The following is an 11571-nucleotide window of genomic DNA, read 5'->3' as shown; positions in this document are numbered from 1 at the left end:
ACTGTCTACAGAATCCTACTTCCCTGACCTTGTCCTTGATGTGTGTGAACCTTTGCTTATTGATATACAAGGCTTTTAAAACTCTATTCAGCGATGAGCGAGAATCCCAAGCTGGCCATAGTGCTAGAAGCCTGTGATCCTAGCATTAGAAGTAAAGCCAAGAAGACTGAGTTCAAGGTGACCCTTAGCTACATGTGTTAGGCCAGCTTCAAGAGACCTCACCCCAACCTTCTTCTTCCCCAAGAAAGAACATCTTCTTTTCTAGCTCTTCAGTCAAAAGGCTACCTTTGTTTGAGGTTCTGGGTAGATGCTGGGGTGGCTGTCCTGGGCTAGGACCATGGTGCTTCATCTAAAACAGGTTCAAGGGACTTAGGAGCCCAAACCCTTAAGGCGACGATTAGCAGAACTCTTGGTGCTAAATGTCTACAATTCCTGACAATGTGGCACACCAGAGTTGATAAAGGTAAGGAGTGTCTTACATGATTAGGCATTTAGAATTGAATTCTAGGCCCTTAAGTGAATTACACATAGAGAGGTGAGATAAATAATTTAACTGGCAAGTGGGCCATGAACCAAGTTCTGACTGCTCAGACTTATGGCCCGAGGGAAGTGATGGCCACAGTCTAGGAATGAAGGGAAATGTGTTCTTCTTAGGATTAAATTGGAAATGGTGCCATGCTTAGTCCGTGGCTTTACTACAATAAAGTAATTTACTATATGTACTATAATTTGTAATAGGTTGTAATTTCTTATAAAATAATGGTCAGGTACCAAGGAGACATGTATGGTAGCAGGAACTATGACAGTGACACCCTAGGCACCATCTGAGGGAAGCTCCAGGGCGAGACATGAGCCAGTAGTGGGGGAATGTGTGCCGGCGTTCATAAAGGCCGGCCAGTTAGTCCTGGGTTAGCCTGGGCTGGAGTGAGTAGACTTGTGGAAAACTTTCACTTTGTGTTGACGACCCTCGGTGTGGTTGCAGTCTTTAAAACAGTTGACCTCTCTAAGCAAAAGGCTCCTCTCAATTCAAATCTTAAGTCGACTATCAAGTTTGCGGTTACATCATGCTGCAGATGAGGCCACTTTAAGAAAATAAAACGGAAATGATTAAGTTATAATGAAACAAATGCAGTTGTCAGGAAGGCTGATTGATTAGCTAACAGCACGTGGGAATTGCATATGAGCAAGGAAACCCTTCCTCCCAGGTGCCGGAGAACATTTAGCACAGGTTTTTTTTTTTGTTTCTTTGAAAAAGGGTCTCAAAACGGGCTAGCCTTGAACTCGAAACCCCCATCCTCCACCCCTCATTACAGAGGTTTTTACTGAGGTCCTAAGATGTTGCTGTGTCTATAGTCTACGTTCATGGAATGGGAGGAGGGAGCAGTAAGGAATGAATAAACGAGCCACACACTGACTACTCCCGTCAGGCTCTGCCTACCTCAGTGATGATGTCACTCTTCTTCCCTAAGGCAACAGACAAGGAAGAATCAAAGCCTGGTGAGGTGGTGCACACCTCTCATTCCAGCGCTTGGGAGGCAGAGGCAGGCGGAGCTCTGAGTTCCAGGCTAGCCTGGCTTACATAGCAAATTCCAGGCTAGTCAGTGCTATATAATGAGGACCCCCCGCCCCCCAGTAGAATACTGAAAATGAAGGACGCAAGAACCCGTTTCTACTCTAGGTGGTAGACAAGAAGTTAGATCACTGTAGGATGCCATGTTGTTTAGCACAACGATAAATTGCTGGTTTTGTTAGAAAATGTCATTGTATAAGTGTCGTCATCGTTCCCCCCACCACCACCAAAGGAAAGAATACCAGAGCTGAATCTTGAAAGCTATTTGGGTAATGAAGCTCCTGGGGGCTGGGGAGTGTTGCATAGGAATGTTGCACTCAGAGCTATGCTACGAGGTAGCCTTTGAGACTGGGAGATGAGCCAGAACAAAGAAGGGTAAGCAGGACCTCTGACTATCTTAGTAAAGAATCTGGACGTTAAAGGCAGTAGTGGTTATCTTTTGTTTGTTTGTTTGTTTGTTGCAATGTGTAGCGTGCGTGGTATACACACACATGTTGGAATACTTGTGCTGTGAGGATACATATGGAGGCCAAAGCTGGACTTTGCCTCCTTCCTCTGTTGAGCTCCACTGTAGTCCTTTGAGCTAGAGTCTCTCAGTGAACTTGATGGTCACTATTTTGGCTATGCAGGAGGGCCTGGATGCTCTTGGCTCCAGCCCTCTGTGTTAGGATTGCAGGCATGCTTAGCCACGCCCAACTTCTACATCCTTGCTGAAGATTTCAGCTCAAGCCCCCGGTGTTTATACAAAAATTCTCTTATCCCCCAAGCCTCACCCCTCTAGCAGGAGTGTTTAAAATAAAAGATGAAATGGCCAGAGTTAAGAAGGAATGTTCTGGCAAAATTGGAAGAGTGGACAGAGAAGGGGCTGAATGGAGCTATTTGAGATGGCAGATGGGATGGCGTGAAGCTGGACATGGTACACAAGAGGGCCCATGAACCTGGGATGTAGGGGGGAAGCATGGATGAGGGAAAAGAGACGATTAGAGTTGCTCTAGGGCTCCCAGAACCAATCCAATGCAATAGTGACATTCAGGGCAGCAAGATGCCGGGGAAGAGGGGCAGGTCTGGCAGAAGGTCTGGTGTGGAGGTTGGGGATAGCCCTGACTTCCATCTGTACAGATCCACTCTGTGGTGCTCCTGAGACTCTCGAACAGAGGGAATGCCAGCATGTGCAGGAATCTGGGACTTAGGAGAAACCTCTCTCAAGATACAGATCTGGCAGTCAACACAGGGACACAGGTACTTGGAACGTGGGCAGTGGCTGGGTGAGAAACATTTGTAGAGCCCAAGCTTTTGGCAGCTATCTAAAAAAAATATTAAGAATCATCGGTACAGAAGAGGCCGGCTTAAGCAGGCAAGGGATCTGAGGCTCTGCCTTTCGTTTCGTTCCAGTTTGTGTACGTGCACTTTGTATTACCCAACTCCTAACTCAAGGCATTAAATGTGTTTTACAAGTTTGCTTAAAAAAAAAAAAGCCTGGTGAACAATAGTAAGTCTGTTAGGATTGAATTGCTGAGTGAACCGTTAGTTTCCTGTAACAGACAAAACTAAGGGCTTATTATCGGTCACACTGTATTTCCTTCCAAAAGTCTTAACTTTTAAAACTTTTCTCATTAAGCAGATTTCAGGTAGGGTTGTCAAATAAAGCAAACCATAAATCCTAATGACTTGAAGACAGAATTAAGAAATGCCCAATCTTTCTGTTTAGTGGTCTTCAAAAATGTTCCTTAAGAGCATAGGATTTGGGCATCTAAAACTCAGAAAAACGTACTCAGCGTTCTGCGAGGGGGGAGGATCGTAAGAGAGTACACTCCTGACTTACTGTCTGTGAGAACCACATTTGGTTCTTCTGAGTCATGCAGTTACTGAAAGCCTCAGTCCGGGCACTGTCTGAGGCAGTCAGGCGTTGAAAACTAGGAGTGGACTGAAGCAAAGTTGATGTGACCCCTCTCCGCAGTACTGTGAGGGAAAACAGGCAAAGCCATGGGGGTGGGAAACAGAAGTTGGAAGAAGGTGGCATGATAGGCCCGTGGCTTAAACACGGCACTGGCAATAGCAGTACCTGTTCCGTGCATGCTACAGGGGGAACCCCCAGACTGAGTTCTGGAAGGAAAAGAATTCTTTCAACTCCTCATCGCCCAGTCTCAAAGGGCTGACCACTTTTCTCTGCTTGGTGCAGTAGGTGGAGACATGCTTTTAAAATGAAACTGTGTAAGCAGCTTGAGTTATATAAGCCTACAAGAAGTGTTTGAAACATATGTTAAGCAAGGCTCCCTGGAGAGAAATGCCAGAGACAGACATTTTCGGTCTGAGTAGATTATCAAATTAACTACGGAAATGTAGGGCAGTGGAAAGAAAGCCCATGGAACTTGCTAGTATATGGAAACTGAAGTCAAGTTGATGGAGGAGGGCCACTGCCGAGCTGAAGGAGTCTTGGAATCTACAAGTTAATAAAACAGGCGAATCAACTTTTGTCGCCATGGAAACCAGTCCGGATGTGCAAATCCCAACAGGGTTTTCCTAAGGAGTAAGAAAGTTAACTAAAACTAAAACATTCACACTAATTTTGATACTGTACATTGCTTAATAGTTCCTCTCTCATACTTAGAGTTGGTCCCCACCCCAGTCCCAGTTTTTACAAAGCTGAGAAAACAAATATTCTTCCAAGGATGCTAAGTCCCTTATAAAATAAACAGTGACTCAGCTGAGAGTCAGGAAACATAACTGCTATCATGTAATTTGAAAGGGTTTTGTTTTTAATATCTGCCTTGCCAACTACAAACCTCCAATGGGATGCTTGCTGTATTTAGTTTCTTCCACTGTGATTTTCCTTCCTCTTTCCCCCAACTTAGGTGAAAACCAGCTAATGTTTTATAAATAGTTTCGTTCTGAAGTCTTAATGTGATATTTCCATTCCTGCAGGCAAACGAGCTGCTTCTAAATACTTACCGAGAGCTTGGGGGCTGGCTCTCAGTTACGTGTGTACCACGCAAACGTGTCTGTCCCCAGCATACGTGAGGAGTGGGGTGGTAGCAGTGAATTCCTGCAATCCCAGCATTGGGAAAGAGAAGCCAGGAGGATAGGATCCCTGAAGCTTGCTGGCCAGCCAATCCAGCCAGACCTGAGTCCCAGGTTCAGTGAAAGGGCCTGGGTGTATGTGTGAGACACTCGGTGTCTCCACAGAGCACACACAAAAAAAGCACACGGTAAATAAATGAACAAATACATATTTATTGAGCAACTATTATGCATCAGATACTGGTGAAGGTTCTGTAACCAAATTATTGACGAGAAAAAAAAAACAACTCCCAGGATAAGGAAAATGTGCTGACTAGTGTTTGGGGTGGGGCAGGCTTCAGAAGGCTGTGCTAAGATAACCTTTAAAATCCGACCCAGGGAGGTAGGGGTACAAAAAATGCAGGGAGAGAGCTGCTAGTCTAGAGGCTAACGCGGAAACAGGCTTAACCTGTTTCTGGAAGGGCAAGAACTTTTCAGAGGTCACAGTCCCTGGGGCTGATAAGGCGGCTGAGGGAGGAGTTGCTCTAACTGCTGTGGGAGAGAACCAAATGTTTTAGCATGGGCAGTGACGTGATGTGATTGGCATTCCAGGCCAGGTGAGTTATGAGTAGCCTGAGGCTGAGGACGCTCACAAGCACCGTGCTCGCCTCAGATGGCTGGCCCCTCATGCGGCATGGCAGCCACGGATCTTGAGTTGTCTGTCCTAGGGATTGTCTGGCTTTGTGCTCACACCAACAGCCCTCCAGGTTTGAGCGCCAATTCTGAATTCTCATGACATCAACCCCCTCGTACCCCTTTCCCTTCTCCCTTTTCTAAGACTTCCTGCTTACTCCTTCATTCTCCATTTTTCTCTTTGTACTTTTTATTACTGTGAATACTAACTTAGAGGGACACCGCCCCCCCCCCCCCCCTTATAATGGTATGGCTCCACGAATCCCTGGCCTCTCTTTAACTCAGATCCTCTTAACCTCTACCTCCCAAGTGCGGTGACTACAGGCATTTACCACCACATCCGGGTTATGTGGTTCTGGGGATTGAAGCCAGGGCTTCTTGTATGCTAGGCAAGTCATCTGCCACCGGAGATATGTGCTTCTCCCTATCTAAAAAGGGTTTTGTTGTTGTTGTTTTTGGTGCCATTTTTCTTCCAAATTTGCCATTTCTTTCTTTATAGAAAAATTCTTTATCCATTCTGCTTATTTTCCCTTTCATCAACCTGCTCCAGTTGATGACCTCTATGGCTGCCACTTCCCTGAAATAGTCCAAGCACAGGGGCCAATTCTCAGTGCCTGTTTTGGTAGAGCTATTCAGGATCCTTTCTGAATAGCTTTACCGCATACGGGGACCTACCTTCCGGCTGTCCCACCTCCCCACACACCTGTCCTTGCCTGGCTCCCCGGCATCCCTGTGATGAGTTTGGACTTCGTCCTACGGACCTTCTCTCACACTCATTGCCTCATCTGGGTCAATGTCTGCCCTCTGAACCATGTTTACCAGGCGCTGAAGTGAATTGGTCTCGAGGTGAGCCTACTCATGCCTTGCTCCTCCTCATGTGAAAAGAGCAGCATGCCAGTAAGTTCCCCACTGCTCCAGACCTACTTCCCTCAGTTGATGTGTCTTCCTTTTCTTCAGCCATACACCAGTCTTTCATCTCGTCCTCACACCCTCCCTCCACATCAGGCTACGCTGGCTCCTTCTCTCACTGGTATCCATTTCTTCCATTGTAGTCTGAGGTACCATGAACTCCTTTCATTACCGCAGTGGTTACCTACCTGGTCCCTATTTCCCAACTTCCTCCTCTCCATTCTGTTCCTTTCAAAAAGTGACCACGTCATTCCTTTGTTCCAGTGCCCTGGGGTTTGTCACGTTAGCAAAGCAATACAGTTTATGCTTCCTACTCCTCTACTCTAGTCAGCAGCTGTTCAAGTCCTTCCCTGAGGCAGCCATCTGCCCCAGTGCCACCTCCCCTTTTCCTGCCAACCTACTTGACGTCACTGACTCTTGGCTACCGTATTTCAGTTCTTAACAGCTGAAACATTCACTTGGCTTCTTACCTCTCTCATTAGATTTAGTTCTTTGGGAACATCAATCTGTACAATGTGTTTTGCCTGCGTAGGCATGTATGTACCACATATATGCTTAGTGTCAGCAGAGGCTAGAAGGTGGCTGGAGTTAGGGACACTTGTGAATTGCCATGTTTGTATTGGAAACCATGCAGAGTTCTCTGCTAGAGCAACAAATGGTAATGGGCGAGCCCCATGGCACAGGAATTTTTAGTTTGCTGCTGTTTCTCCTCACATAGGGAAATTGTTGCGTGCATTAACAAACGAACGGGAGAACTGGATACAGAAGCTGGGCATGGTCAGGGTAACGTCTAAGCTTTTGAGGCACCAAGATACAGTAGTAGCCTGAAGGGGCTTTGGCTTCAAGGCACAGGGGTTGCTAGAATAATTTTGGATGTATTAATTTGGAGATGTTCATTAGACATCAAATAGAGACACAGAAGTAGGCAGTTGAATGTGACTGTTAAGTCTGTAAATCTATAGAGTTGAATGTTGGAAGCCATTGACCTCATGAAACCAGATAAGAACATTCATTGGAAGTGGAGAATGAGGCCCAAGACTAGACTAAGCCCTCCATTAGGCCAATATTCAGAGATTAAAAGAAAGAGATCTCCAAGGATGGAGACGCCAGTGGTGAGGAAACCCAAGAGAACAGAATATTCCCAACGCGTTCCAACAGAATATTGGAACGCCAAGAGGTGTTCCAAGGCAGTGTGGGCTGAAAGGTCAGGCATCACAGGCATCACAGGCCTGGCTCTCAGGAGTAGGGGCTGACACTCAGTGTGAAAGGCATCTAGTTTTGTTGTGGAGACCTTCCACTTCCTGTCACTGTCCCTTCTCTAGCTGCTGCTCTCAAGTACCGTGCCCAACAGTCCTTCCCCAGGACTCTGAAGCTTGTGCTTGCCACTCACAGCCTCACTTCCTGTCTTGCTTGGCTCAATTCCTTCCTCCCTGACCCTTCCTCCTGTCACTGAGGAAAACCTAGCTCTCATTAACATCTCTTGGCTTTTTTTAAGCTCTAATCTGGAGAGCAAGTACAGTTTGACCAGTCTCCTTCAAGGTTAGGGACATAACCCTGAAATGGGACTTTAGGAGGCCCTGCCACCTGGCGCAGCTCCCCAGGGGGGCTGACCTTTCTTCTCTTTGAGAGGATACTTCACCACCTCCCACCTCCTGTTGTCAGTGCCCTTCTGTGGCGATCATGCTTTCCCTCTCCCGTGCATCTTCACAGCCACAGTCCCTCCAAGTACTGTGCAGTGTGTTCTGGTATTCTCCACATGGATTCCCAACCTGAACTCCAGGGACTGCAGAGTGTTGAACAATATATAATCCCTACCAACCCTCGCTATCTCCTTCTATTTTCTTATCAACAGTTTTATACCCCCAAATCACATGCTTTTGCACAAGCCCCTTGGAATTCCACCCACATTGCCTATTGAGACCCATTTTGTTCCCCATCGACGAGAGAAAGGTTCAAATCCCTTCCTGATGAAGGGACACAGCATAGTTTATGCGTATGGAAGTAACTTACGCTGTAGAAAAGGGGACAGAAGGCAGAATATTGGCGTAATTGGGGGCTAGAAAATGCAAGTGAGTCAGGATTAGGGGTGGAGTCACTCCTTTCTTGCTGGTAATATATACTCTGGGAGTCTTGGCCTGTACAGAGGGGTGCTGTGGCCATGTCCTGAGAGGACAGCTGCCCAGTTCATTCTCTGCATGACCCTGAGCAAAGGCCGCAGGCACACATCACAGTTAACTAAACCATGACAACCCCAGGATGATTTTAAAAAGGCACTGCAGATTTCTTTTAAGTGCTACACACGAAGAATGACATTTTCATTAGCGCCTCTTTCTCTTTCAGGAACTATGTGAAAAACAACATTTGTTTTATGAGTCATCACCAAGAAGAATTAGTGCCAACACAGCTTCAAAAAACAAAGCCCCAGGAGCAGCTCCCAGAGTGTAAGAAGCTGTGTGGTAGGGGACAGTCACAGCGGCCCTCGCCAGAGACCTAAGGGGCTCCAGTCCCTACATGTGGCTTGGTGGCAGGACTTACAAGGGTCTCTGCCATGGTTTCTCCTCACTGTCATGGAGAAGTTTTACACGGACACCCTGAAATTAGAAAGACCACGATTAATTCCTCTTCCCCCAAACAGACTTTTGCCAAAAGGTACTCGAGGCGCCAATGCCCTGATGTTAAACAAAACAGTACTGGCAGGTTCAACGCCTTCAACCTTTCCTCTACATCAGCGATGAGGCCTGCCTCTGCCTCAAGCTGTCTGTTAGGATGCCGCTCACGGCTGTGTTGTGGGCAGGCACTCACCATGTGTGCCTCTGAAGACACTCCTTGCTCCCGGTCTTCTGTCAACGCACTGTGTGGGTGATTTCATTGCATCTGTGTTGTAGATTAGGACGGTGTCCTGAGTAAGACTTCGGTTGTCACTCAAGGCCACCAGACAAAGATTATGCAGCTTGTACATCACATGTAATGAGATACTAGTCAATCAAAATATTCTTCTGTAAGTTCTATGTCAACTTTTAAAACTCTTAAGCCATTTTTTCCATCTTTTTAAAACATGATTAGAAGGATAAATTTAAAATTCCTGGGACCATATTTATTTAGGAATAGCTGTTAGTAAATATCAGAGAAGGAGCCTAACATAATATTATTTATCCAGATCGGTAAGCAGTTAGCTTTAAGTTATAAAGTCAGATCTCTAAGAGCTGTCTCCTGGGAAGGCGTGTGTGGTACCCTGTAGCAGCCCTCAGCTTTCTGCAATTCTTCCCACTGCTCAGGAATCACTCTACCTCAGGCTACAGCAGACTGGCTCTCACTGCTCACCTTCTGGTGGATTCAGACAGAGGGGGTGGCACTGACGTCAGAGCTGGCCTACCTTCCTTCCTGGTGAGCAGTGATGTCCAGCCACACCAGCGAGGTGGCTTCTCCCCACATGATGCACTTCTCTGGCCTCTAATTTTTCCACTTGAGTTTTAAGATTTGACACAGCATTTCACCAGAATTTGCATATGATAGAAAAAAATCCGTGATAGAGAGAACCTAGACCCCTTAATTTGGGATCTTCTTCCTTTCACTACCAAATGGTCCCAGTCTGAGAGAAGTGCACACCACCCACCACGTGCCCTGGGAGCAGAGCGCAGACATGGGAGTGAGCAGTGGTGAGAGCGCAGTGCCGGAGCCGCGGGAGCACGACAGGAGGCCTGGTTCTCAAACGCAGCCTCTAACCGAGATGTGGTAAGGAGGGAGATTGAAATCTTGAGGACGTCATAATATATTTCACATCAAGTAAGAATGTGAGTAAGGAGAGGGCAGAGCATCACTTCAAATTTATCACGAGTCTCTGGAATTATAGGTCACATTCTTTAAACTACTCAAGGCAGGTTATCAATGCAAGCTTTTTTCTCTTTTCCCTCCAAGTTCTCAGATTAAGATATTTTAAAAATTGTTAAATGATTCAATTTTACACATACATAGACACACTTGGCTACTTTGTGTATTCCTTGTGAATGGGCAAAAAGCAAGCAAACGTAGCTTATTACTAGTGATGTCAATAGAAGCGCTATAAACTTTCTATTGTTCTCTTGTCACCAAGTATGGAACTTAAACACTCAAAATAACTTTTTACTCAGCATTAGTCCCACCCCACTCCCAGCACACAAAGCCTTTGGTTTTCAAAAATAAAAAAGGGGGAATACTTAAAACTTGTATGTATATATTCACAGTTTTTATTTATATAAAAAATTTTACAGTACTTGTAGAAAACCAGGCGACTCGAGACCCACTCACTCCTTCCCAGCTGGTTCTGTGGCCCACGCAGAAAGCTGCCAGACTGTGCCTGTGCAGGTGAGCCCAGGTCGGCCATACTCTCTGCACACTTCCCAAGAGCTTCAGCTCTGCCTGGCTTTCAGGTCACTGAACGCTGAAAATGTTACCTCCCCTAACAGAGTTTCTGCCTCACACATGTTTCTGAACATTGCAAAACAGGAATTCACTGTCAAAACAAGTGGTAAACTCTCATGGTTTTAAAGCAGTCTGCCTCTACCTCTGAATTTTTGATAATCTTAAAACAAAGCCAAAAAAAAAGAAAAAAAAAAGAAAAAAAAGAAAAACCAAACCCAAATATAAAAACAATTTTTAAAAAAAAATCAAAGGCTTAAAAAAGTCACAATTAACTATGGGACAAGCGAATGTAAAAAGCTCGCCTTTGTTCCCACGTTCTGAAGAGGCCGAGAGGCAGGGTATGAGAAAGCTTTAAGAAAACAAAACTGAACGTAGAATCTTATGCACTGTTCAGCCAGTGCCTAAGTTAGCTTTGTAAGGTTTATAATATGGTGCAGATGTCGCAAGCCTTTGCAAACCTTTCAAAAGTAAAACAGTAAGTCAGAGCTTTGTGGGAAATGTTCAGTTTGTACAGAGAATCTGTTTTGACTCCACCTCACTTATCTGTAGGTAGAGCCACCCCTGGCCACACTAAGCACCTGCCTGACCCTGCCTTTCCATCCAGAGTCCGTGCATGGCTGAGGGCCCTGTCTCATAGAATGGAAGTTTAAGGGTGGCTTCCCTCAGTCCTCCAGTCGCCCTTCACCTGCACTATTCAGACATGGCGAGCGCACTTGCCAGCAGCTCTCAGGGTCAAGTCGAGCTGGAACCACACAGTGGCACAGACACAGCTTGTGGGCATTTCTTGTTAAAACACAATGTTAACCAATTTCTGACAAGACTTTTAGTACAGCCTTGAGCATCAACCTAAGGGTAACAGGAGCCTCAACTGCTTCCTCCACCTACAGCTGGGCTTTCCAGAATAAAACTGGGACATGTTACACATGTCCACCTAGACAGGTAAAGGCCTCTCTTCAACTACAACTTCTTAGCTTTTAAAATGCATTTAACATTTTCTATCATAT

The 11571-nt window shown here is 45.8% G+C and overlaps 1 protein-coding gene across 1 annotated transcript in view; it reads left to right on the top strand.

The window, feature by feature from the left end:
* Slc2a12 (solute carrier family 2 member 12) overlaps positions 1 to 10740 on the top strand; it is a 53660-nt gene extending 42920 nt beyond the window's left edge. The window contains exon 5 of the mRNA NM_001107451.1: positions 8510 to 10740. Within this exon, the coding sequence (NP_001100921.1) occupies positions 8510 to 8663 (154 nt within the window). The 3' untranslated portion in view covers positions 8664 to 10740. The remainder of the gene's footprint in view (positions 1 to 8509) is intronic.
* The last annotated feature ends 831 nt before the right edge of the window (positions 10741 to 11571 follow it).

This window comes from Rattus norvegicus, chromosome 1, assembly GCF_021556685.1.
Source record: "Rattus norvegicus strain SHRSP/BbbUtx chromosome 1, alternate assembly SHRSP_T2T, whole genome shotgun sequence".
Lineage (NCBI taxonomy): Eukaryota > Metazoa > Chordata > Mammalia > Rodentia > Muridae > Rattus > Rattus norvegicus.
This window is presented reverse-complemented; position numbering and strand designations above follow the sequence as displayed.